The sequence below is a fragment of the Dendrobates tinctorius genome, unplaced genomic scaffold (assembly GCF_039654945.1).
Source record: "Dendrobates tinctorius isolate UK_male_01 unplaced genomic scaffold, ASM3965494v1 ptg000127l, whole genome shotgun sequence".
In the NCBI taxonomy this organism is placed as follows: domain Eukaryota; kingdom Metazoa; phylum Chordata; class Amphibia; order Anura; family Dendrobatidae; genus Dendrobates; species Dendrobates tinctorius.
Genome location: NW_027361795.1, coordinates 15441352 through 15468845, shown reverse-complemented (window position 1 = coordinate 15468845; position 27494 = coordinate 15441352). Strand labels below are relative to the sequence as shown.

The 27494-nt window shown below is 42.9% G+C and overlaps 1 protein-coding gene across 2 annotated transcripts in view; it reads right to left on the bottom strand.

Annotated features, from left to right (window-relative positions):
- The window catches only part of KDM5B (lysine demethylase 5B), a 77331-nt gene that overhangs the window by 22831 nt on the left and 27006 nt on the right, over window positions 1-27494 (bottom strand). For both annotated transcript variants that reach the window (XM_073542553.1, XM_073542552.1), the window contains exons 14-26: window positions 27185-27304; window positions 26359-26553; window positions 23959-24140; window positions 21265-21386; window positions 16127-16277; window positions 8816-8930; window positions 8370-8722; window positions 7385-7523; window positions 7125-7304; window positions 5823-5984; window positions 5261-5740; window positions 5036-5147; window positions 1114-1316 (exon numbers count right to left, since the gene is read on the bottom strand). In XM_073542553.1, the coding sequence (XP_073398654.1) occupies window positions 1114-1316; window positions 5036-5147; window positions 5261-5740; window positions 5823-5984; window positions 7125-7304; window positions 7385-7523; window positions 8370-8722; window positions 8816-8930; window positions 16127-16277; window positions 21265-21386; window positions 23959-24140; window positions 26359-26553; window positions 27185-27304 (2514 nt within the window). The remainder of the gene's footprint in view (window positions 1-1113; window positions 1317-5035; window positions 5148-5260; window positions 5741-5822; window positions 5985-7124; window positions 7305-7384; window positions 7524-8369; window positions 8723-8815; window positions 8931-16126; window positions 16278-21264; window positions 21387-23958; window positions 24141-26358; window positions 26554-27184; window positions 27305-27494) is intronic.

Below are 27494 nucleotides of genomic sequence, written 5' to 3'. Positions count from 1 at the left end.
GTGGGGGAGTGGAACCGGACGTGCGCCCCGACGCGACCAACAAAAATAGTGTTAAAGCAGACAGTTTTCTGCTCACTGTGACCGCTAAACGTTGTGAATGTAGGGAGACCCCGCAGCCATCTCCTTTAGTCACTTAGCCCTTTACAAGCAGCTATTTCCTCATTATGTAGATTAACCCTTTATCTTGGCTATACAGTAGACATGGACAACCATATCGATTCTTTAAATGCATGCACCTGATGAGAGGTGACAAAAAAAATGGTTTGCATTTTTTTCAATTTGCTGTTTAGTGGGATATTTTGACTAATTCACCATGTTTGTTCTTCGCTTTTGACAAATTGAGAAAGAGAGACAAATAATTTCTCCCAAAATATTCGGCCAGATTTGAGCACAGAGATCCATCTACTGTAGCATTCAGATGCTGTGAAGAGAGTTCTGCCTCACAGAGTTAGTACCTCCCAAAAAGAGTCTCACCATATTCTCTGCCCACTCTGGCATCATTAAATTATTTTCATTTATTAATGATATGCATTTAAGGAAAATCTAACAATTCCATCTGCTGTCACTTGTGTTTTTTTCAGAAGTGATAGGTACTCCTCTAGCTAAGCTTTATTATTGCCTCAACAACGTGACTGGTGTGACTGCCCAATCTGTGTGATAAAGGGAATCTGTTACCAGGTTGTTGCCCCCCAATCTGAGACCAGCATAACATAGAAAGACACCCCGATTCCAGTGATTTATCACTTACTGGGCTGCTTGATACAGTTTTTATAAAAATCTGTTTGTTTGTATTTTATCAGCCAGAGACTACTACAGGACTAGTAAACCTTCATGTAGTCCTCTGTCATGTTCACTCCCCATCACTGATTGGCAGTTTTCTGCCTTATGCACAGTGTACACAGTTGTCAATCAGTGATGCGAGAGCATTCATACAGAGCTTAGCATGCAGACAACTGATAAAATCACTGTTGAAGATCTATCAAAATGACAGCATGCAGGCCAGAAGATGTTACATGGCTGGAATCAGGGTCTCTACACCTATATTAAGCTACTCTCAGATGGGGTAGAACAAAACCCTGGTGACTGATTCCCTTCAAGATATTCTCTTCATACCTCAGAACGTGTTGTGTTCCATTCTGCTCCCTGCTGCTTACAGTGGGCCTTCTCTCTCCCAGTGCCTGTCGGGCTTAAGCTACGCTCAGGAGTCAGTGTGTTTGGCTGGGTAACAAGAGCCTGATAAAGTTCATGTACTTCAGGAAGTGACACTTGCAGAAGCTGAGCTTCCATAAGTAACTCATCTAATTGAGTACTTAAACCTAGAACAAAAATGAGAATAGGTAAACAAAAACGTTAGTGGTAGGATTTTCGTTATGTCTAAAAATCGAGAAAACATTTGCACTGTAATCCTATATTTGAAAAGGTGTCAAGATATTTTCGATTATTCTCTACTTGACCAAGCTCTAGACTTCTTACATGTCCAGTGCGCCTCTTTGAAGTTCAGCTTTTTCTCTAACTCTGATCAGAAACCCATTTTCAGTTTGACATTTCACCCGGTTTTCTTACTCCATGCTATGGCATCAGATGCCTTGGCGCAGCGTCACATTAAGGCTATGTGCACACGTTGCGGATTCCGCTGCGGTTTTTTCCGCGCGGAAACGCAGGTAAAACCGCAGGTAAAGTGACCTGCGGTTTTCCTGCGGTTTGGTCTGCGGTTTTTCCCTGCGGTTTCACACCTCTACTATGTTAAAGGTGTGAAACCGCTGCGGAAACCGCACAAACAATTGACATGCTGCGGTTTGAAAACCGCAGCAAAACCGCGCGGAAAAAAACGCACCGTCAGCACAGCGTTTTTGAAACCCCATAGGGTTTCATTGTACTGTACTTGGTCAGCGGAACTGCTGCGTTTCCGCAGCGGCAAAAACGCTGCGGAAACGCAGCAGAATCCGCAACGTGTGCACACAGCCTAACACAGCGTTCATACATACAGAAGTCTACTGCACTAAAGTAAATAGACAGCCATACCCGGCTGTTCTTGGCCAAGTCAAACTTAGACTAGACGGTCTTACAAATGTGTTACATTTATAAAAATGGTTCACAAATGTTATTTATAGACTGTGTGATCCAAGTTTCACCACCTATTCATCGACCCCTGGGCCTCTAGATGGACATCGGAAAAAGTGCCTAAAACGCATCATAAATATGGTTCAAGTCCTAAGAGACAGGTTTTTGGCTAAAATTACAAGGGGTTGTCCACTACTCTGACAACCCCTTCTCAATTCCTGTGTTTCCTGCCTTGTAAAATAATAACTCTTATAATCACCTCTGGTGCCGGCGCGGTTCCAGCAATGTCGGCCCCGGCTCACCTGGGGATAACAATGTCATGTGATCCCTGCGGCCAATCAGTTCTGGCTTCACTCTCCCTGCCTTTGGACCAATCGCATACATCCAGGGGAAGCGTCCAAAGGGCGAGTGTAGGGGTGGTTATTTTACAAGAGGAAAATATAAGGATCAAAAAGGGGTTGTTCAAGTCTTGGACAACCCTTGGGAATCTGTCACCAGAATTTTCTATTTAATCTGAGAGTATGCACACAAAGACCGGAGTACAAAGACACCACCAAAAGTTTAAAAAGACAACGTAATTTATTAATCAAACGTCATATAAAAGTATCAAAATATATCATACAAAATGGCACAGAGAGGAGAAAAGGTAAAGAGACATACTGGTACAGCAAGGAAAGAGTGAGCACATATATAACCAGGGGTAAGTGGGAATCTGCATCACTGGCAATGATACACAAGCATAGGGAAAAACTGGTGACCGATCAATAAGCATATAGTATATATACCACCAGGCTCCTAAGTCACAAAAAGTTAGCCCAGCTAACCTATGGAAAATGGAAGTGTCCACTCGTCTCCCTGCTTTTTCAAAAAAGCTACCAAGTGAAACGCGCGTCAAGGGGTCAGCAGTATATTTTGATACTTTTATATGACGTTTGATTAATAAATTACATTGTCATTTAAACTTTCGGTGGGGTCTTTGTACTCCGTTCTTTGTGTGCATACTTTTCTCACTATGTAATCTGGTGAACTCATACAGGGAGTGAGGTGTTCCCCCTCTCTTGGCCTTTGTGACATAAATTGCTTATTTGACTCTCATTTAAAATTAATCTGAGAGTAGCACAATATAGGGTCTGATCCAAATGATGTATCACTTTGTTTACTGGGTGCAACAGTTGTGACAGTACTTAGCTAGTAATGAGCAAACGTGCTGGGATAAGGTGGTAACCGAGCATGCTCATGTGCTAACCAAGTGTCTTCATTGTGCGCGAATAATATGTTCAAGACCCCGCACCTGCATTTCTCGCCACTGTTTGACATATGCAACATCTGCATGGATTGGCTGTTTGTTAGGCAATTCCTGCATGCGTTGTGGCTGTCGAAAAGCTGGTAGACATGTGGTGCAGGGACTCGAACATATTATTCGAGCAAGCCAAAGACACTTTATTAGCACCTGAACATACCGGGGTAACGCCTTATCCGAGCATGTTCAATCATCAATATCCCTAGCTATAGCATGTAGCAGGGCTGAGAACGCTAACCTTGCCCCTACCACAGCTTTCTATGCATGCTGTCTACTGACAAAGAGCTACTTATCACAGGAGGGGCAGAGTTGGACCACTGCTTAGGAGGAATCTGTCTAGTAGTGATATCCCCAAGTGGTAAAACCTTCATTGTAAGTAAACAGCACACTGCCAAAAAACCAACACAATCTGTGTTTCAGCCCCTCTCCTGCTCTCTTCAGATTACATAGCAACAACTGACAGATTCCCTTAAAAGCCAAAAGGTCAGTGGGTTGGGAGATCCACAACCTGTCCATGAATCAAACTCAGTCTCATAGGCATATAAGAGTCTGTCAAAATCAGGTAACTTACGGCCAGTCTGTGTATGGCGGTCTATACTTAGACTATGACACATGCATGTGTGAATCTGACCTGTGTTTGATAAATAGGCCCAGGGGCTGAGAACCCATTTACACTGATTGACAGACGCCAACTATTAATCATTTATCGCTTTTTCCGTGGACAGATACATTTTTTTATGTGTGAAAGCGATAAACAGCCACATGTAAGCCTTTTTGCAGTTTTGCATAACTTAGGATAGTTTCACACTAACTTTCAGCAGGGCTGCAGATGGCAGCCTACTTCCTTCTTTCTGCCTCCGTTAAGCCCTGCCCACTGCCGCACCTCTTCCTTCAGCTCCGCCTACGTCTGCATGTGTCCTGTGTTCCCTATCTTTAACATTGGGTACGCAGGCCATGCAGATGTATGCTGACACATCGGCATGCGTCGTTTTGACGTGTCCGCCGACCGCCTCAAAATGCAACTTGTTGCATTCAGCGCAGCTCAGAGCACTGTCAAAACGACGCATGCGGATGCGTTAACATACATCCACATGGCCTGCGTACCCAATGTTAAAGATAGGGAAAACAGGACACATGCAGACGTAGGTGGAGCTGAATGAAGAGGTGTGGCAGTGAGCGGGGCTTAACGGAGGACGGAAGAAGGAGGCTGCCATCCGCAGCGCTACAAAACGCTAGTGTGATGCCAGCCTTACAAACTAAAATTTTTCCAAATATGCATAAAATAAATTTGCAAAATGTCTAATGCGAGCAGATATTTAAATGCACAATATTATGTCTACATGCACATCTTCATAAAATCAACAGAAGTGAGACCACGATCCAGAAAACATTCGAGTCCGTCTCATTTCCTTTCTGCTACAAGGTGAATTGTCTTTTCTGCAAATATGACATTTAAAGCTTTCATCTGGATAGCGAGTCAGGCTCTAGCTCTTATATCATAGTTAGGACTACTGCTTACAGTCATGTCATAAACACACCCTGGGCAGTGAAAGGGTTAACACTATTCTACCAAAAGCTTGCTTTGTCTTTGGGCATTTGGTGCAATGTCATTCAGATAAGCCTAACCGGTCATCATGCATTACTGACGCTGATGGTAAAGGACATAAAACTTACTGTGCAGGGGTATACAGTTTCGACCTGGAGAAAATGGGGACTGGACATAGGTTGTCCTGTTGTCCCATTCATGAGACAAAGAGAATGAAGTAGCCCCAACACTCTGTGATACCTACAGAAAAAAGGGAATTTTGCAATAATATAGTTGTAACCTGCATAATAATTTCTTCTAACAAATAACTTGTAACCCAATAAGTGTAAACTGCGCTGTGAATGCTAACTTACATTGCAAGTATCAGATAGTTGCCCAGCTGTTGCTTGCCATCTGTTGTATAGTTGACTTGAGCTGACTCTCTCTTGTGCAAGCTGTAGGTCTCCAGAAGACAGCATATGCTGTGCCCGATGCTGCCAACCAACTGTCCTCTCTATAAGGTAGCGCAACGCATCTCCCTCTGGTAGTCGGACACGAAGACGTTGGAGAGATGCCAAAAGAGGGAGGATTTTTTCCAGAGGTGGTTTCTTTGAGCGGTGGCACTGTGGACACAGCCAGACTAGGGACCCATGCCTTGGAGTTGTAATGCAGCCAGTGTGGAAGCAAGCACGGCATAGCTCACACTGGACCATAGGAGCCATGGGTGCACCCTGACAAACACACACTTTCCAGTCACTCTGTTCTTCTCTTAACAACATTCTGTTTTCATTCGAGACCCGCATACTGTGTAAAGACTCCATCTCACGTAGCCTGGCCTCACCGAGAGTTGCCATCTGTTAAAGCAGAGAATTACACATCTTAGTAGAAAGTATACATATTAAATATCTTATTCTGTGAGAACTGATCAGTACTTACAGCAGTAGCTGTATCTTTACTCTCAGACAAAGACTTCTCCAACTCCAGAAGGCCATCTGGCTTGGGATATTTCTTCTTTCCTGCTAAAGATTGCATATCCTTTATCTTTCTCATTTTCCTTTTCAAGCTAGAAGAGCCCACATCACATCGAGGGCACAGAACCTGCAAGGTATACAAGACTTTAGAACAAATGTTTAGACTACTTATAGCCCTGGGCATAAGAGCGAATTGCAAGATCCAGTTTAGCAATTTTTGACATGGCGCTGCCATTTGAGCCATCACATAGGCTACTCATGTTAGTGGGAAGGGAACTTGTGTGTTGTAGTTACGCAAGGACTGGACAGCCCACATGACCTATTAGTATGGGTGTGACCAATAGGCCATTACTCAGAATGGAGCAACACCGTGTGACTGGTACCTTATCTGCATACATTTATAATGCTACATGCAAACTGTCTCTTCAGGGAGGAAGAGGACTTCAATGTAGGGCCACCGATTGGAAGTAGCAATCCTAATGAGCCCTGCTACATGAATTGTAGGATAAACGCCATACCAGAAATTCAGTTTGCACACATGGGTTTCAGGGTTTTGCCTTTCCTCAGTGCAAAGAATAAGATCTGGTTCGGCTGTATGAGAAGAGCAGTGCACGGCCTGTAAGCCTTGTTAGCCAGGCAATTCACTCGACAAAAGGAGAAACATTACCCCTTAGACACCAGTCAGAGGCATCTAATACAGAAAAATCATATCTCATGCTTTGCACTGAGGAAGGGCAACACCCCAAAACACGACACTAAAAATTGAGATTCTGGTTTGTCTTTTATCCCAAGTCATGTGGCAAGGCTTGATTGAGAGGATGGCTATGGACTTTTTGATTACTACTTCCAATAGGTGACAAGAGTTTGTCCTTTAGCTCTCTGAAGACACAATTTGCATATTTAAATTTCCCAGAGGATTATTGCATGGCCTATAAGCCTCCTTTCTCTGGCATGTCATGCTGCATAAGAAGAAACATTACTCCTTAGAGCCCATTTCTAAACTTCAGACTCGACTCAACAGCCCTGCCTCACTACTTGACCATGTACATCAAGTGCAGCACAGATTTGTCGCAACTAAAAGCCGAAGTCCTTAGATCAGGAACAGAACATACATATAGGACATTTCATAACTTTCCCAAATTCTTATGAAAAAAATTACGCACATACTGCATTGTACTACTGTACTGTGAGAAAGGCAAGGAGAAAAGCGCATAGGAGTTCTCTACAAGCTGAAATAGATATCACAGATATCTGGGACTGTTTTTACCTCTAGCAAAGTGTAGGGAGAGTTGGATGTCAAAAACGTGCTTGTAGCGCATTCAGACCAGGTACGGACTTCTCCAACAAGTGCTTCAAGTCTTGGCAGTGGACCAAGGTGAACTGGAATTATTCGCCCGTGATTCACGAGCTCAACCAAAGTGTCAAGTACTGGAACTCTCGAACCAGTCTAAAGAGATCACAATAAAATATTAATTTTACAGACCTAATACTATTACCCATACATTTGAGATAAACAACAACCCTAACCTGCAATGTCTCAATCTTCTGTAACCATTCCTGTGCTCTTTCCACAGCATCCTTTAGAGACTCCACACTTGGAAGGTAGGCTGGAACGTTTTCCACTTCCCGCAGCGCTGAAGTCAGAGTGTCAAGGTCATGACGTGGTCTATACAAAGGGACGAGAACAGAAACATGAGCACAATTTCCCATTTTAAAGTGAATCTCCACCTTTGATCGTTTACAACTGACATATGGAATTAATCGTCATGCAAAGTTGAGTAAATGCACTGCATTCTTCCACGGTATAGCCTACATTATAGTCAGCTGCAATCACAAGTCTGCACTCTTTAGGGTTCACCACTCTCAGTGTTCCTTTTTGGCTCAATGACTATTACATTGAGGACTTTATATCAATACACTAAGATACAGCAGTACTCTGTGGGCACTAATAGAAATGCAAACACGCAATAACAGAATTACATATATTACTGGTATTTTCCTGCTCAAGATACTTAAATTCAGATTGGCCCCTACACTATTATACAGATGCAACAAGAGCCAATCTGCCTGCAAAATGTGCTCAATATAGATAGGAATCAGCTTAATTCTGAAGCAATGAAAAACAGCCATGGAGGAGCATACGGCTAAAATGTTGATAATCTTGCAACTCTTTGCATATCTAAGCCAGCAAAGCCACTTTCCAAAAAAAAAAAAAAAAAAAAAGAGAAAGAAGAAGATGATGCGGGCAGCCGAAGCCCAACCAAGACGATATAATTTGCTACAAAATATCTTTACAATTCTAGTGGGAAGGTACCCTTTACCCTTGCAAAGATTTCATATACAACAGATTTATTAAGAGTGGTTTTATAAAATCTAAGTCTTGAGGAGTTGGCTTACAATGAGAATGATGCTGCAGTAAAGGCTACATATCTGGATTACTATAGGGTTATACAAATAATACCCAAAATATGCACAAGCAAAAAACATGACAAAAAGGTGATTGATACTACACCTGGCTTTAAGAAGACTCTTGCACTTGTCATCCCAATGTTCTGACATGGTCAGCAATTCCTGAAGTTTAGCCATTGCTTTCTCCACAGTTGTATGAGGTGCCAGGCCTACACCTAAATCTATAAGTCTCCTCATGACATCTATTGTGAGTGTCCCAGGATCCTGGCATGCTTGCTGCTGCTCTTCTAACCAACGAGCCTGTTCCAATCGATCCCGAAGACTTCTTAAAGGCAATTCCAAGTCAAACTGAAAACTGGAATCAAGGAGTTGCTGCAGTTCACTAGCTCGTGGCATTTCTGCTGCTAAGAGCTTCTGGCTCTGTGCCTGAAATTCTTCCACTCGACTCAGTAAGTCCTTAAAGTCACAGAGAAGTTTAAAATTAAAGAAATTTTATTAAAAAAAACAAACAACTTTACACCAGTGAAATTTTATTTTTTTTTTTCTTACCTTGAGTTGAGGCGTTTGGGTAATGCTACATGGCAGTGAATGAAGTTGTTTTACAAATGACCTGAGTTCTCCAACAGTAAGCAGATTCTGGGACTTTCCACCACCTGAACGAAATCTATAGTGAGAATAAAATGGAAACAAACTGCCTATTAGAGGGAGTCAGTCGTTCACCAGTTCAGACCACCCCCAAAGCCCCTCAAAATGGCTGACAGCATTATATGGGTGGGACATACAGGTGCGTCTCACAATATTAGAATAGCATCAGAAAGTTAATTTCAGTTCTTCAATACAAAAAGTGAAACTCATTATATAGTCATTACAGAGTGATCTATTTAAAGTGTTTATTTCTGTTAATGATGAGGATTATGGCTTACAGCCAATGAAAACCCAAAAGTCTTGGCCCTATCCAAGATCTCATCATACCTAACAGACCGAACATTTAGGGTCTCCCTCTCACACACCACCTCCTCACCTCGCCCCATCTGTCGGTGTTCCTTAAGGCTTAGTCCTCGGCCCCTACACCTTCGGCCTGGGACAGCTCATAGAATCCCACGGCTTGCAGTACCTCCGCTACGCCGATGACACGCAGATCTACCTATCTGGTCCTGACCTCACCTCCTTACTGACCAAAATCCCACAATGTCTGTCTACTATCTCAGCCTTCTTTTCTGCTCGCTTTCTCAAACTGAACATGGACAAAACAGAATTCATCATCTTTCCCCCATCTCACTCTACCCCTCCACCAGACCTGTCCATCAATGTCAATGGCTGCTCTCTTTCCCCAGTCCCACACGCTCGGTGCCTTGAGGTGATCCTCGACTCTGCCCTCTCTTTCAAACCACATATCCAAGCCCTTGCCTCCTCCTGCCGCCTCAAACTCAAAAATATTTCCTGGATCCGCGCATTCCTCAACCATGAAACCACAAAAACACTAGTGCACGCCCTTATCTCCCGCCTCGACTACTGCAACCTCCTAGTCTCTGACCTCTCCTCCAGCACTCTGGTACCACTCCAGTCTATCCTACACTCTGCTGCCTGACTAATCCACCTGTCTCCCCGCTATTCCCCAGCCTCCCCCCTATGCGAGGCCCTTCACTGGCTTCCTATTGTCCAGAGGCTCCAGTTCAAAACCCTAACCATGACACACAAAGCCATCCACAACCTGTCTCCTCCATACATCTGTGACATGGTCTCCCGGTACCTACCCGCACGCAACCTTCGATCCTATCAAGATCCCCTTCTCTACTCTCCACTCATCTCTTCTTCCCACAACCGCATACAAGACTTCTCCCGTGCTTCCCCCATACTCTGGAACTCTCTGCCGCAACACATCAGACTCTCACCAACAACGGAAACCGTCAAGAAGAACCTGAAGACCCACCTGTTCCGACAAGCCTACAACCTGCAATGATCCTCGGTCTACTGAACCACCGCACAACCAGCTCTACCCTCTCCTAGTGTATCCTCAACCGTCCCTGTAGACTGAGCCCTCGCGGGCAGGGTCCTCTCTCCTTCTGTACTTGTGTGCCCCTTGTCTTGCACATGTTGGCGCTATATAAATGTATAATAATAAAAGTCATTATCTCAGTAAGTTAGAAAACTTTATAACACCAGCTTGAAAAAATTATTTTAAAATCGAAATTTTGGCCTACTGAAATGTATGTTCAGTTAATGCACCCAAAACTTGGTCGGGCGGGGCTCCTTTTGCATCAATTACTGCATCAATGTGGCATGGCATGGAGGCGATAAGCTTATGGCACTGCTGATGTTATGGAAGCCCAGGTTGCTTTGATAGCTGCCTTCAGCTCTTCTGCATTGTTGGGTCTTGCGTCTCATCTTCCTCTTGACAATACCACACAGATTCTCTATGGGGTTAAGGTCAGGCGAGTTTGCTCTCCAATCAAGCACAGTGACACTGTTGTTTAAACCAGGTATTGGTACTTTTGGCAGTGTGGACAGGTGCCAAGTCCTGCTGGAGTAGGAAATTTCCATCTCCAAAAAGCTTGTCGGCAGAGGGAAGCATGAAGGGCTCTAAAATTTCCTGGTAGAAGGCTGCGCTGATTTTGCTCTTGATAAAACAGAGTGTACCTACACCAGCAGATGACATGGCTTCCCAAACCATCACTGATTGTGGAAACTTCACACTAGACCTCAAGCAGCTTGGATTGTGTGCCTCTCCATTCTTCCTCCATACTATGGGACCTTGATTTCCAGATGAAATTCAAAATTTACTTTCATCTGAAAACTACACCTTGGACCACAGAGCAACAGTCCAGTTCTGGATAAGTCTGTGTGTGATAGCTCTTGAAGCAATGACTCCAGCAGCAGTCCACTCCTTGTGAATCTCCCACACATTTTTGAATGGCCTTTTCTTAATCCTTTCAAGGCTGCAGTTATCCTGGTTGCTTGTGCACCTTTTTCTACCACAGTTTTTCCTTCCACTCAAATTTCCATTAACATGCTTGGATACAGCACTCTGACCAGCCAGCTTCTTTAGCAATGAGCTTTTGTGGCTTACCCTTCTTGTGGAGTGTGTCCATGACTGCCTTCTGGACATCTGTCAAGTCAGCAGTCTTCCCCCATGATTGTGGAGCCTACTGACACAGACTAAAGGGGGTTTTACACTAAGCGATATCGCTAGCAATATCGCTATAACGTCACCGGTTTTGTGACGTTATAGCGATATTGCTAGTGATATCGCTATGTGTGATACTTACCAGCGACCGGCTCCCCTGCTGTCCATCGCTGATCGCGCGAGAATGTCCGGCTCCATTTCTCGTCGGGCGCTTCCTGCTGGGCCTTCCTGCTGTGACGTCCAGCGACGTGTGGAGGCGGGCGGGAGGACGCAGGATCGCTGTGTGTGAATGGTAAGTATCGTGCGCTGCGTCGCTGCTGCATCGCTGTGAGATCTTTCTGTATGAAAGCTCACTAGTGATCATTTAGCGATGCACCAGCGATCCTGACCGGGTCGGATCGCTGGTTGGATCGCTGGTGCATCGCTAAATGTAAAAGGGCCTTAAGGGACCTTTATAAACGCTTAGGAAGCCTTTGCAGGTGTTTATTGTTAATTATTCTAATTTACTGAGATAATGAATTTTGGATTTTCATTGGCTGTAAGCCATAATCATCAACATTAACAGAAATAAACACTTGAAATAGATCATTCTGATTGTAATGACTCTACATATTATATGTGTTTCACTTTTTGTATTGAAGAACTGAAATAAATTAACAATTTGATGATATTCTAAAATTGTGAGACGCACTTGATTATGAAGGGCCGGCATCAGCACCCAGAGCCCCCCCCCCCCGGGCAAGTGCCAGGGCTCACTCGCAATCGGGGCTCGGGTTGCTCCCTCAGCAGCTGCAATGTGTAGGGCCGCCAGAAGTGTTTGAGCTGTCACTTCAACGACAAGGCAGCGAGCAGTGCGGTTGTGTCTGTTAGTAACGATGAGGCCAGGGTGACACACTAGCAAAATGAAAGACGTAGTACCAGCCCAGACACATCATTACTAGCTGACACAGCAGCAGTGTACTGCGAGCAGCCATGTCTGTTAAAGTGACTGCAATCAAGCAGCGCCAGTGGCCCTGCACAGACACGTGTCAGAGGAGCAGGACAGGAGACAAGCCGGGGACAGGTCAGTGACGCTTGTTGCCAGCTTCAACATATTAAAAAAATATTTCTTATGGGTTTTTATGTCTGTGTGAAATATGTATATGTGCGTATTGTCTGAGCATAGTCTGCGTGTTTGTGCAGTCTGTGTACTGTGTGTGTATGTGAATGTCTGCATATGTGAAGGATGAGGGGGCAGGCGGTGCCTTGTGTACCTATATTTATCTGTGCATCATTAATCATGGTATGTGTGGCCCACAAAAACCTGGAGCCAGCCCTGCACATATGCAAGGACTCAGCCAGGTTGTATGACCAAGGAAGTTTTTATACCCCACACATTGCAATTATAGGTGCCAAGATGGTCTCTATCAGAAGCATCGACACTGGCTCAGAACAGTCGCCATCCTCTCATGCCAATGATTCAGCTGCTCCACGTCTACAAAGCAGCTCCTCTTTTTCTGGAATACTCTGTGGATGAGGCACAACTGCCGACATCATGCTATGCTGATTGACAGTCGGCTCCCTAAAGTTATATTGACCAGTTCATGACCTGGTCATTTACCCCCCCCCTTTCTGCACTTTTAACGGTTCTATAATTTTTTTTCTTGCTCGTATATTTAAAAAAAAAAAAAAAAAAATGTTTGCCTCTTTTTTGCAACACATGAAGAAAAAGAGTAATCTATTGTCTATTTTTCACTTACAACCTCAAAAGGACCACACAAAACATTTTAACATTGTGTTCCCCATTCCACAGAATTTATTTTTATATATTGGACAATTTTAGGCTGCAGTGTGTTTTGTTTTTGTTTTTTAATTTATACACTGTTCCCCCACAATATCTTAAAATACCTTTTGGTTACAATGGATGGGGCATTTTACCGCGTCAATACATTTGCTTTTTCCCAAAATTTCTCTTCTAATGGAAGCTGGTAGATTAGCCCCTACTACAGTGGAATTTTCATAGTAGAGCTGTCTGGTTAGATCCCTCCCTGCACGCTGAGAGCCCGGAGGATAAAGCACAGCCAGTGCTTCCCAATCTATATACAGTCATGGCCAAAAGTTTTGAGAATGACACAAATTAATTTTTACAAAGAACACTGCTTCATTTTTTCTAATGGCAATTTGCATATACTCCAGAATGTTATAAAGAGTGATCAGCTTAACAGCAATTACTTGCAAAGTCAATATTTGCCTAGAAAATTAACTTTATCCCCCAAAACACATATCAACATCATTGCAGCCCTGCCTTAAAAGGACCAGCTAACATCGTTTCAGTGATTGCTCCATTAACACAGGTGTGGGTGTTGATGAGGACAGGGCTGGAGACCAATCTGTCATGATTAAGTAAGAATGACACCACTGGACACTTTAAAAGGAGGCTGGTGCTTGGCATCATTGTTTCTCTTCTGTTAACCATGGTTATCTCTAAAGAAACACGTGCAGTCATCATTGCACTGCACAAAAATGGCCTAACAGGGAAGAGTATAGCAGCTAGAAAGATTGCACCTCAGTCAACAATCTATCGCATCATCAAGAACTTCAAGGAGAGAGGTTCCCTTGTTGCCAAAAAGGCTCCAGGGCGCCCAAGAAAGACCAGCAAGCGCCAGGACCGTCTCTTAAAAGTGTTTCAGCTGCGGGATCGGGCTACCAGCAGTGCAGAGCTTGCTCAGGAATGGCAGCAGGCAGGTGTGAGTGCATCTGCACGCACTGTGAGGCGGAGACTCTTGGAGCAAGGCCTGGTCTCAAGGAGGGCAGCAAAGAAGCCACTTCTCTCCAGAAAAAACATCATGGACAGACTGATATTCTGCAAGAGGTACAGGGAGTGGACTGCTGAGGACTGGGGTAAAGTCATTTTCTCTGATGAATCCCCTTTTCGATTGTTTGGGACATCTGGAAAACGGCTTATTCGGAGAAGACCAGGTGAGCGCTACCACCAGTCTTGTCTCATGCCAACTGTCAAGCATCCTGAAACCATTCATGTGTGGGGTGGCTTCTCAGCCAAGGGAATGGGCTCTCTCTCAGTCTTGCCTAAAAACACAGCCATGAATAAAGAATGGTACCAGAATGTCCTCCAAGAGCAACTTCTCCCAACCGTCCAAGAGCAGTTTGGCGATCAACAATGCCTTTTTCAACATGATGGAGCACCTTGCCATAAAGCAAAGGTGATAACTAAATGGCTCAGGGAACAAAACAGAGATTTTGGGACCATGGCCTGGAAACTCCCCAGATCTTAATCCCATTGAGAACTTGTGGTCAATCATCAAGAGACGGGTGGACAAACAAAAACCTTCAAATTCAGACAAAATAAAAGCATTGATTTTGCAAGAATGGACTGCTATCAGTCAGGATTTGATCCAGAAGTTGATTGAGAGCATGCCAGGGAGAATTGCTGAGGTCTTGAAGAAGGGTCAACAATGCAAATATTGACTTGCTGCATTAACTCATTCTAACTGTCAATATAACCTTTTGTTACTCATAATATGATTGCAATTATATTTCTGTATGTGATAAAAACATCTGACAAACACACATAAAAACCAGAGGGCAGCAGATCATGTGAAAATATAATATTTGTGCCATTCTCAAAACTTTTGGCCATGACTGTACACAGGGCTAGTTCAGCACTGAATAAAGAGAGATCTAGAAGACAAATTAAATCATGCACATCTCTCTGGGACGTTTGTCAGCTTCACAATATAGTGGAAGCTGCTTAAACTGCACTCATAGTTTAGAACTTCAGTGCAGGAATAAGAGAAGACTGTCCGATTAATATCTAGGGGCAGTCCTGAAGTAGTTAAATAAAGTATACCGTATATACTCGTGTATAAGCCGAGATTTTCAGCCCATTTTTTGGGGCTAAAAGTCCCGGCTCTCGGATTATACACGAGTCATATACCGAGGGGGGGGGGAAAATCGGCGGGGGAGGGGGAGTGTCAGATCATACCCTTCTCTGCAGCTCCCTTGCTTGTTCCAGGTTGTCAGCGCTGCTCTCTTCCTGCTTCAGCTGTCAAATGGTACCCGTTCATTAAATATGCGCATATTTAATGAGGTACCACGTGACCGCTAAAGCAGGAAGAGAGCAGCGCCGACAACATGGAACAAGCAGGGGAGCTGCAGAGACAAGCGCCAGGATATGAACGTCGGGAGTGGGGTTGGAAAGAGGCATATTCACCTGTCCCTGCGCTCTGCTGTCTTGCATCCTCTGCAGTGACATTCAGGTCAGAGGGCACGATCGTGCCCTCTGCCTGCACAGTCACTGCAGAGCCCGCAACGCTGATGAGCAGGGGGCAGCAACGAAGGGGAGTATACAGTTTTGTTTTTTTTTGCAACGGAGACAGCGGCAATATGATGGGGCCACTCACTGTGCAGCATTATCTGGGGCCACTCACTGTGCACCCTCCTCGGGAGTCAATAAGTTTTCCCAGTTTCTTGCGACAAAATTAGGGGGAGGGGGGGTAGGCTTATACATGAGTATATACGGTAGTTAACTTCTTTAAAAAGTTGGCATCTCCAGTTAGGACACTTAGAATTTGTGAACTGCTTACAAACACCAGTGCCGTACTGCCATCGTACGGGAAATCTAATAGACAAGCTACTGATGATTGCAATCAACACAGATTGCAAAATTTACTTGCAAAAATAACTGAACCATCCTTTTTTCTCTTCAGTTTTTTTTTTTTTTTTTTTTTTTAAATTACCTGGTCTGACGTTTCCCATTGAGCAGCTGCTGTGCCAGTGCCCCACACTTTTCTGCATCCTGCACAACAGCTTGTAAATGTCGCAGGAGGTCATTGTCTGGAAATTTCTTGGATTCAGATTCGTCTACAAGCTTTCGAAGACATGAAAGGCCTACAAAGTAACAAGGTGAGGTAAATGACTGGAAGCTAAATGCCAAAGTATATAGGAAAATCATAGGATGAGTTACATATATTATTGTAAAGGGGATTCATAGCAACACTTAGATATGAAAACCAAGGGGAAAATGTAGCAAGACTGGCTCAGAGCATGTACCACAACAAGTTGGAGTAAAAAGCAAAAAGTGTTATTTGTAGCATCAGAGGCTGCCCGTGTCAAACTCCATATCATAATGGCTGTATAATACTTGAATTAGAACTGGACTGTCATTTTAACATGAAACAGGGAAACGTTAGCATTGGATGATATAGCCATTCTACCATGGATTGCAACATCAGTCCATCGGCCTTGTAGGGTCTAACAGATCTATTTAAAATTGTCGTATCCTGTATTGTGATGTCTAGCAAAAGATCTGCTTTAGCTTAACAATTATAATTCCAGTTGGCGTGACGTTTGGGACATACTAAATATTGGGACATTTTGTAATTGGATAATACATTGAGACAATATCTATTAACAGGGACCATCAATCACCCATTGTAAGGTGAACAACCTGAGGGGCATGTTGGCCCACAGTCATTACAACGGCAACCATCCCAATTAACTTTTTGGCTCAAAAGGTCGTAAGTGGGGACTTAACACCCCTTAGTGACGGAGTCAATTTGCAGCTTAATGACCAGGCCAGTTTTTACAATTCTAAAGCTAGTGTAGGGACGGTCAAAGAATGGAGCGCCAGCCGCACGTATTTTAGGAGAATGCTGCTCCAGTCTGGAACCTCAAGAGAGGAAAAAAAATGGCAGTTCTAAGTACAAACCCGGTCAGAAGGGAGCGCAAAAAATAAAGTAGTTAGAGGTCTTCTTTATTACATGTCCACAACGCGTTTCAACAGAACAATCTGTCTTCCTCAGGTGGCAGTACAGATCACATGGGGGGGGCAGGTATTTAAAAGAACGATAGCCAATGGAAAATGGCTATTAACTAAAACATCATGGCAACACTAAAAACAAAGTACATGGAGTAAAAACAAAGTAGATAAAAAAAAAAATTGGACATAACACGTAGAATGATCAATATTAATAGGAACATTAAAAATAAGCTAAAATATATTAAAAGCAGCAAGGTGGGTGAAGCAAAAAAGGAATATCAGAAGGGTTTCTCGATTGTGAGGTTTAACCCCTCTGGTGCTAGTGTCCCTAATTTAGAGGGAGAGAGATGAGAGTTTAATCAGGAGGGAAAGTTTTTTGATTTTTAAATTAGTGGCACTTGCAACAGAGGGGTTAAACCTCACAACCGAGAAACCCTTCTGACATTCCTTTTTTGCTTCACCCACCTTGCGCCGTTTTGGAATGCAGACTTTGATGGAATGTTCTGCAGGTGTCATGTTGCGTTCGCAGAGCTCCTGATGTGCCTAAAACAGTAGAAATCCCCCAAGTGAACCCATTTTGGAAATTAGACCCCCCCCCCCTCCCCAAGGAGCTTCTCTAGATGTGTGCTGAGCACTTTGAACCCCCAAGTGCTTCACAGAAGTTTATAGCACAGAGCCGTGAAAATAAAACTTTTTTTTTCCCCACAAAAATGATTTTTTAGCCCCCAATTTTTTTGTTTTTTTCCCCAAGGGTAACAGGAGAAATTGATGCCCTATATGTTGGGGTAAACCACTCTTTGGGCACACGTCGGGGATCGGAAGGGAGGGAGCACCATTTGACTTTTTGAACGCAAAATTGGCTGGAATCAATGGTGGCGCCATGTCGCGTTTGGAGACCCCCCCTGATGTGCCTAAACAGTGAAAACCCCTCAATTCTAGCTCCAACCCTAACCCCAACACACCCCTAACCCTAATCCCAACCCTATCCTTAATCCTAACCCTAATTCCAACCCCAACATTAATTCTAACAGAAAAATGAAAAATAAATATATTTTTCCCTACCTATGGGGGTGATAAAGGGGGGGTGTATTTACTAATTTTTTTTATTTTGATCACTGTGATAATTAACAGCACCGTGGTTTAAGTACCCTTAACTACCGCCATTAAAAGGCATATCGGTGGTCGTTAAGGGGTTAAAGCATGTGGTAGTTGTGTGGCATTTTTTGGAATTATCAGACTCAGGAATATAAAATTACCCAATTTCATGCAAAATGGGTGGAGCAATCATTACACAACCTGTCCCATGTAACCGCATCTACATAGGAATGACCAGCAGAAAATTGTGCAGGCTTGTGAGGTAACAAAATCTTGATTTCGAGGCCTCCTAGGAAGAGCGTGATACTTGCCTCAAAAAGATCCTTAACCATTTTAACTATTTCACAAGTCAGAAAGATGCCTCTTGAAGGTGAAGTGTCATTTATTCAGGTAAAATAGTTTAAGGAGACTGTTAGCCCAGCGTGAAACGAACTGGATTGTCACTCTTGACACAGTCACCTCCAAAGGGTTGAATGACTGAGCTCCTCTACCTTTTATAGGCTCGTAGTAGATTTCCCAATATACATACTGATCCCTTCATTTTTTATTGTAATCGTGTGTTCTAGATGCGTATAACTTTTTTTTGGTCCATTTTATTACATTTGGGTTTAGAGGGAAGAATTGAAAGCCATCGAAGTTCAGGTACCACCTATCCACTTCCTGTAGGAAGTGCTGCTGGCGCCAGAACGAAGGAGATGCAGCGAGGGCATGCAGGAAGGTGAGTAGGATGTGTGCTGGAAGCCGGTGGCTGCGGCTGTAACTGTGCACACTATAAGAGAAATGAATATTCATTTCTCTTTAGCAGCAGCACAGGTTTTAGCCCCAGCCGCAGGCTCCTGCCTCTGTGACCCGCTGCTCCACCACCGGCTTTCTGGAACAGTGACTCGTATATAAACCAAAGGGGGCGTTTTCAGCACAAAAAAAAATGTGCTGAAAAACTCAGCTTATACGGTATAGATAAAATGACAAACCACAGCTATGAATGTCTTCAGGCCCCCAGCCGCAATGACAGCCCATTAGCACATTCGATCAAGTCACAAGCGGGGAGTGTTGGAAGAGGGAAGAGAAGGGAAGGGGGCAGAAGAAGCTACACTGACAATTTACATGCTGCTAGCAGATTTAAACCAGCATTTAGATGGAGCACCAGCACCAATATGAACCAGCTATGGTCACTCCTGTTACAGATGCTGGCGTCTGCTGGGTATGGTCCCCGGGCTCAGCACATACATGAGGAATCCACATTGGAAGTACCATTATCTTCTTGTGGGAAGAATAACTGCCATTTACAGCCATGTGCAACTTTGTTACATTTTTAGCATGTTACCGGAACACCTGCAAAACCCTGACACTATTGCGACAATTTGATGGCACACTTTTAGTTATGAATCATAGCAAATCACTTTATTAGGCAGTGAAAGGGTTAGCATCTATATCTCACTAAATGTGGGGTAAGCCTGATGAGTACAACACTCAAAGGAGACCGATGCTGGCCCTTTCACCACCATCATCTATACCCTAAATGAGTACCTTCTGATGTCAGTTCAGCTGAAGGCAGGAAAATAGACTAAAACAGGTAGATGTTTGGACACCACGTGCATGCTTTTAATTTTATTTTTTTACAGGAATGAAGGTAAATACAAAAATAAAGTGATTTTCAAAGATTCATGAATGTCCATGCAGGACCTAATTATTAATTCTTTAACTGGTTTATAAAAATGGACATTGTCTTTTGCTTTTTCTTCATTTTTTTCCTCCCCTTCTTCCAAGAGCCATAACTTTTTTTATTTTTGCGTCAGCATAGCCGTTCGCCGTATGAGGGCTTTTTGGTGGAACGAGTTGTTCTTTTGACTAGCATCATTCATTCCACCACACTGGAAACCGGGAAAAAAAAAAAAAAAAAAAGTTCCAGGTGTGTTGAAATTGCAAAAAAAGCACAATTTCACGATTATTTTTTTTATTCCCCCCCCCCCCCCCATTTACCATGTTCACTAAGTAAAACTGACCTATAAATATGCTTTTCCAGGTCACTACGAGTACACCGATACCAAACCGTATTTTTTCTTGTTTGTTTTTAAAGTGGAGGAAAAAAAAAAAAAAAAAAAAAAAAAATTTCTAACAAACAAAAATTTTGCTTTTGTCGCCATTCCAAACCTAGTAATGTTTTCATTTTTTGGGATCTGGGGCTTCTTTGCGCCCTGATCTGATGTTTTTACTGATAACATTTTGAGATAGAGGTGATGCTTTGATTGGCTCTTGTTGCATTTTATTGCAATGTTGCGGCAGCACAAAAAAAAAAATAAAAAAATCTGGCGTTTTGATTTTTTTTTTCCCCCACTATTGCCGTTTACCAATCGGATAAATTTATTATACTTTTACAGCTCAACAATAGCAGATATATGTATTTTCTTGACGTTTTTATTTTTAATGGTGCAAAAATGGTTGATTTGAAAAAATTTTCCCATTCTTAAAAAGGTTTTTTTTTTTTTTTTTTTAAACTTTTTACTGTATTTATTAGTCTTCTTACGGTACATGGCGCTGCGATCACCTGATATCTTGTACTATACATTCCAGTGCATGAGCACTGCTATGTATAGAGAAAATCACAATCTTCTATGAAGAGCGGCCATGAGCTAGCTTTCACAGGAGTATTTTAAACGACAGGTAGAGTATGTCTTCAGGAGACCCCCCGGCTTTCATGACAACCCATTGGTACCACAAGATCATGCCACAGGCACGCTGATGAGAGAATGGAGCGACACATGATAAATGCAGGTGTCAGAGATTGACAGTGGGATTTAACAGGTTAACAGCCAAGGCAGAGCTCCGCTTCCCTCCACCCACGGCTGTTAGAGGCACATGATGGCAGACTAAAATCAGCCACCATGTGCAGGGAAAGACGCAGGCTCCGCATGCAATTCTTTGAATAATGAGCAATTATCAAATTCTGCTTGGCTGATATAGCCCAAGTAAGGAGAAAAAAAATGAAATGAAACAAGATACATGTTAATTAAATCAACAAACCTTTTTTACTGCCTGAGGTTTTCAGAGCATCAATAACTTCAGAAGCCCAGTTATCATAGGATTCTGCACGAAACTTCACCGCATTCATCATAGGATACAAATCATCCAAAGTGTAACGATATCTGTTACAGAAGCAAGAATTAGGAAACAACGTTATAGCACAATACTATTGCATTGCACTATATGTGTATCTATGTATATATAATCAAAGCAATATACTGTGCCTTGCGAAAGTATTAGGCCCCCTGGAACTTTCAAACTTTTCCCACATATCATGCTTCAAACAAAGATACCAAAAGTAAATTTTTGGTAAAGAATCAACAACAAGTGGGATGCAAATGTGAAGTTGAACGAAATTTATTGGTTATTTTAAATTTTTGTGGAAAGTCAAAAACTGAAAAGTGGGGCGTGCAATATTATTTGGCCCCTTTAACTTAATACTTTGTTGCGCCACCTTTTGCTGCGATTACAGCTGCAAGTCGCTTGGGGTATGTCTCTATCAGTTTTGTAAAAAAACACACAACAAGATATGGCCTTACCAAAACCCTGTCTGATGACAAATGCACATATAGCAGGATGCAGCAGGTCTCCACTAATAAAGGCAAGGGGCAGCTCAGGTGCAAACTACTGATGAAACAACCACCCCACATCTAACAAACCATGGTGGGGTTGGCTGCCTAGTAGGAAAAATGCACACAGATAAGGCTTGCATAGGACATCAGTCACACACACATAAGTGTGGTGCAAAGTGTCTGGCTTGTAACCTATTAATGACGCCCATAGTATTATCAGGCGGGCTGCTACAGCACTATAATATGCAACACAGTGAAAGACGCCCCAATAGACCAAGCCAACAGAAAGAGGCCCGGCTGCACCGTGCAAAAAATTAATGCATACAATGAGTACATTAAATGAAGTATTGGTTAAAATTTTGGCCAAAATAGATAGAGCCTGCAAGCCAACGTCAAGGCTCCTCATAATATTGCAGGTCCCTAACACTAATGTCAAAACAGCTAACATAGAAAAAATTCAAAAAAAACTCACAAGATATGGCCTTACCAAAACCCTGTCTGATGACAAATGCACATATAGCAGGATGCAGTTTTGTACATCGAGAGACTGAAATTCTTGCCCATTCTTACTTGGTAAACAGCTCGAGCTCAGTGAGGTTTGATGGAGATAGTTTGTGAACAGCAGTTTTCAGCTCTTTCCACAGATTCTCGATTGGATTCAGCTTTGGACTTTGACTTGGCCATTCTAACACCTGGATACGTTTGTGATCCATTCCATTGTAGATTTTGCTTTATGTTTGGGATCATTGTCTTGTTAGTAGACTAATCTCCATCCCAGTCTCAGGTCTTTTGCAGACTCCAACAGGTTTTCTTCAAGAATGGTCCTGTATTTGGCTCCATCCATGTTCCCATCAATTTTAACCATCTTCCCTGTCCCTGCTGAAGAAAATCAGACCCAAACCATGATGCTGCCACCACCATGTTTGCCAGTGAGGATGGTGTGTTCAGGGTGATGAGCTGTGCTGCCTTTACGCCAAACATATCGTTTGGCATTGTTGCCAAAAAGTTTGATTTTGGTTTCATCTGACCAGAGCACCTTCTTCCACATGTTTGGTGTGTCTCCCAGGTGGCTTGTTGCAAACTTTAAACAACACTTTTTATGGCTATCTTTGAGAAATGGCTTTCTTCTTGCCACTCTTCCATAAAGGCCAGATTTGTGCAGTATACGACTGATTATTGTCCTATGGACAGACTGTCCCACCTCAGCTGTAGATCTCTGCAGTTCATCCAGAGTGATCATGGGCCTCTTGGCTGCATCTCTGAGCAGTCTTCTCCTTGTTTGAGATGAAAGTTTAAAGGGACGACCAGGTCTTGGTAGATTTGCAGTGGTATGATACTCCTTCCATTTAAATATGATCGCTTGCACAGTGCTCCTTGGGATGTTTAAAGTTTTGGAAATCATTTTGTATCCAAATCCAGCTTTAAACTTTTCCACAACAGTATCACGGACCTGCCTGTTGTGTTCCTTGGTCTTCATGATACGCTCTGTGCTTCAAACAGAACCCTGAGACTATCACAAAGCAGATGCATTTATACGGAGACTAGATTACACACAGGTGGATTATATTTATCATCATTAGTCATTTAGGACAACATTGGATCTTTCAGAGATCCACAATGAACTTCTGGAGTGAGTTTGCTGCACTGAAAGTAAAGGGGCCGAATAATATTGCACGGCCCACTTTTCAGTTTTTGACTTTCCACAAAAATTTAAAATAACCAATAAATTTCATTCAACTTCACAATTGTGTTCCACTTGTTGTCGATTCTTCACTAAAAATTTACATTTGGTATCTTTATGTTTGAAGCATGATAGGTGGGAAAAGGTTGAAAAGTTCCAGGGGGCAGAATACATTCGCAAGGCACTATCATTACTAATACGATTATGGAAAAAGAAAATAACTTCAAGGCTAACAAACATAGGACTTGCATATCATTTGATTATTTATTACATTAACTTGTTTTATTCCATGACTCCTACAAAGTAGATAGAAAGAAAAGCGATACATGAGAGTCAACAAGCAGTACTGAGCAAAACATCAAGAGACAGTCCACAGTCATGCACAGGTTGAGTGAATAGCTGTAACGTATGTACATCAGGAGGTCGGTATACGGGTCTTACCCCAGCTTATACTTGTAGGTTGGGCACGAGCACAGAGCATCAACATGGTGCAGACAGACTAGAACTCCGGGGCTGCAGGGGCAATATACTGCAGATGTGAAGCAGGTAGTTTTACACTTCACACATTGCCGTTCATCATCAGCTACTATTTCAAGACAGATCTTTTTAGATTCCACAACCCCCTAGAGAAAATGAATGTAGGAGATCATTAACATTGGTTAGTATGTAATCAAAAAGAGTCTCTATTTAAAGGGGTTGTCCGGGCTTTTCATATAATCTCAGTACATATCTGGGCTGCAGAATTAGGACAATAAGTAATTTACTTTCTGTCACTAGTTTGCACGGTTTTCTAAATATTCTGAACAGAACGTCCAAGGGGGGGGGGGGGGGGGTGTTATGGCATTGAAATGAGAACTGGTCGTAACCTCCTACTCTACTCCAAACATGCCCTCTATAGCAACAAACCCACCCTCCATAGCTACAAGCCCTTCCCATCCACATGAAGAAGCCCTCATCACACAGTAACAAATTCTACCCCTCCAGCAGCCTCAGTGCAGAGAGCTGCTCCTCCCCCAGACACACACTGAACAGTTATCTATGGAAAGTGAAACTAGTGAGGAGGGAAAATCGTCCTGTATTCTGGGCCACTCCATGATTACAATACATAACTCATCAGTAATTCCTTCCCTCACTGTCCCAGGCTGCTGGCCTTTACATAGAACACTGTTCAGCGTATGTCTGGGGGAGGAGCAGCTGCTCTCTGCAGTGAGGCTGCAAGAGGGGGAGGATTTGTTACTGTGTGAAGAGGGCTTCTTCATGTGGACGGGGAGGGCCTGTAGCTATGGAGGGTGGGGTTGTTGCTATAGAGGGCATGTTTGGAGTAGAGTAGGAGGTTTCAATGCCATAACACACCCCCCCTTGGACGTTCTGCTCAGAATATCTAGAAAACCGTGCAAACTAGTGACAGAAAGTAAATTACTTATTGTCATAATTCTGCAGCCCAGATATGTACTGAGATTATGTAAAAAGCCCGGACAACCCCTTTAAAACCATGTATTACCGTAGTAACACAAGGCAGCTTAATGCATGACAAGTAACTAGAAGTTTTGCATGACAAAAAAAAAAAAAAAAGTCAGCCATACATGCACATGGGTGTAGTAGGTCTATGCGAGCATAGACCTACAAAAGGATTCAATAGTAAAGTGCAGCCAAATCTAAGCTTCATTCACAAGATTGTCATGCATGCAGTTTAAGGATCTGCTGAAAAAAGTCTAATGTGTATGGCCAGCTCAGATCCACAGACCGATCACAGTTCCACCCGCAGCTGTTGATGCACTAACAGTGCGGGTAAAGATGTGGGCTCAGCACCAGAGGCCGCATCAAAGGCAGGGACACGGCTGATGACGTATATTTAAGTCATTGGTGGTGGAAAAGTTAAAGGGGTATTGCCAGCCCAGATATATAAAATGGTATCTCATGGATATGCCCAAAAAAAAAAAAAAAAAAAGTCTGAACCCAGGAATAGCCTCATTTACATTTTCTCTTCATTTCGTGGCCCATAATCTCTAATGAATGGAACCTTAGTAAGATGATAGTAGGAGACAACAAAGGATTCTACCTACGACGACAGGTTGGTCTCACAGCAGAGACCTCCCATGATCACTTCAATGGTAGTTCAGAGTTTCCTATTCCTCTTCACTGCACAATTACAGTGAGGTGTCTCAACAGACAGCTGGTGGAGCATGTCAAGCTGGTATGTAATACCATATCAGTAGTCCCACAGGCTTTGAATGGAGGGGCATCAAGCATACTTGGCAGCCGATATATTCAAATCCATCTACAAGAATGTCCAAAGAAGGGAGACAAACCACATGGCTACCTGTTTTAGGGCAGTTTCACACGTCCAGATAATTCCGGTACCGGAAAAACCGGTATCGGCGCTATCCGTGTCCATACGTATGCCATCCGTGTGCTATCCGTATGTCCATGTTTACCATCCGTATGCTGTCCGTGTTTTTGAAAAATTTCAATGTTAACCCTTTGACTTTTAAAAACCGTGTGCGGTACGTGTTTACACGGACCCATTGACTTGTATGGGTCCGTGTGATCCGTGCTGTTGCACAAAAACGGACATGTCAGCGTGTTTTGCACACGGACACACGGTCCGTAAAAACACGCTGACATCTGCATAGACACATTCATTCGAATGTGTCTACGTGCGTCAGTGTCTCCGGTACGTGAGAAAACTGTCACTACACGTACCGGAGACACTGATGTGTGAAACTGCCCTTAGCCATCATTGGAAGTCCCACAATAATCATACATTTATCTTTCCTAGGGTGCAGCCTAACATAATAGAGGAACCAGGTGTAATAAATTACCAAGGCAACAAACTCTTACCAATTTTCGGACAGTCTCTCTAAGCGCTTTCTCCTCCTCAATCAGAATAGCTAGATCTTTCTGTACAGAGGATGCCAAAACAATATCCAGTTCTTCTGCTTTACAGGCCATCTTGCAGATCATCTCATCATGAGAGAACACACAGTACCGGTTCAGGGCTCGATAATGTTCCACACACTGGCGCCCAAGAGGCAGCTGGAAGTTAAGCATACAAGACTTTAACATATGCGTGGTCCAAAATTGAGTTTAAACAGAAAAATAGAAATTTTGAAATTGAAATCTAGAAAAGGTTGATACAGTCCTACTAGCTGAAGTCAAAGTAGTCACCAAGCCAATAAATACACACAACACTAACATCTACTCTAAGGCTATGCTCACTCACACAAAAAGGATCCCACCAGGCTGTAGGTAAAGATTGCACACCTAAATCCTATTCCTAACACAATCTGCTACTACCCTGCCCTAAAATAATGTAAATAGGGCATTTAATTTCTATGGAATAATCAACACGATGTGGATTTTAAAATCCCTAGTATGTCTAAATATTGCGTGCTTAAAAATAAGTTTTTCCTAGTTCAGATAGTGAAAGTGGATTGCCAGCACCTTTCTGAATGCAAATTCCCACATAAACTATGTAGCCACAGAGTTAAGCAAGAGCTAAGAAAACTTGGAGATTTCAGCTCTGAAGATGATGAATGCTGCTGGAAAGTATGATAAGTGCCATAAAGCAGGATCAGAATAAGGAACTAGTTATGCAACAGATCTGCACACTTGTTTAACTTCAAGCACATCAATAGAAAGATTTTTGCATTTAGATATTCCATACCCAGTCCACTGTGCAAAAATTGACAGCTTCTGCAAAGTTGAAGCCCTGATTAAATCCACTGTGATATGCCCGAGGAAAAGTGATCACAAATTCGCCAGCACACTGATTAGTTCGATATATCTGCAAGAAAAAAAAAGTAATAAGAGAAAAACCCAAGGAGAAAACCAGCCAAACAGATCCAACCAGAACTATCATACCATAAGATATGTAAAGTGAGAGGACAATCACAAAGGCAACCCCCTAAAGTGCTGTGCAGGACATTTATACCATGGCCACAACAAAGAGTAGTCCCATTTAATGAAAATAGTGT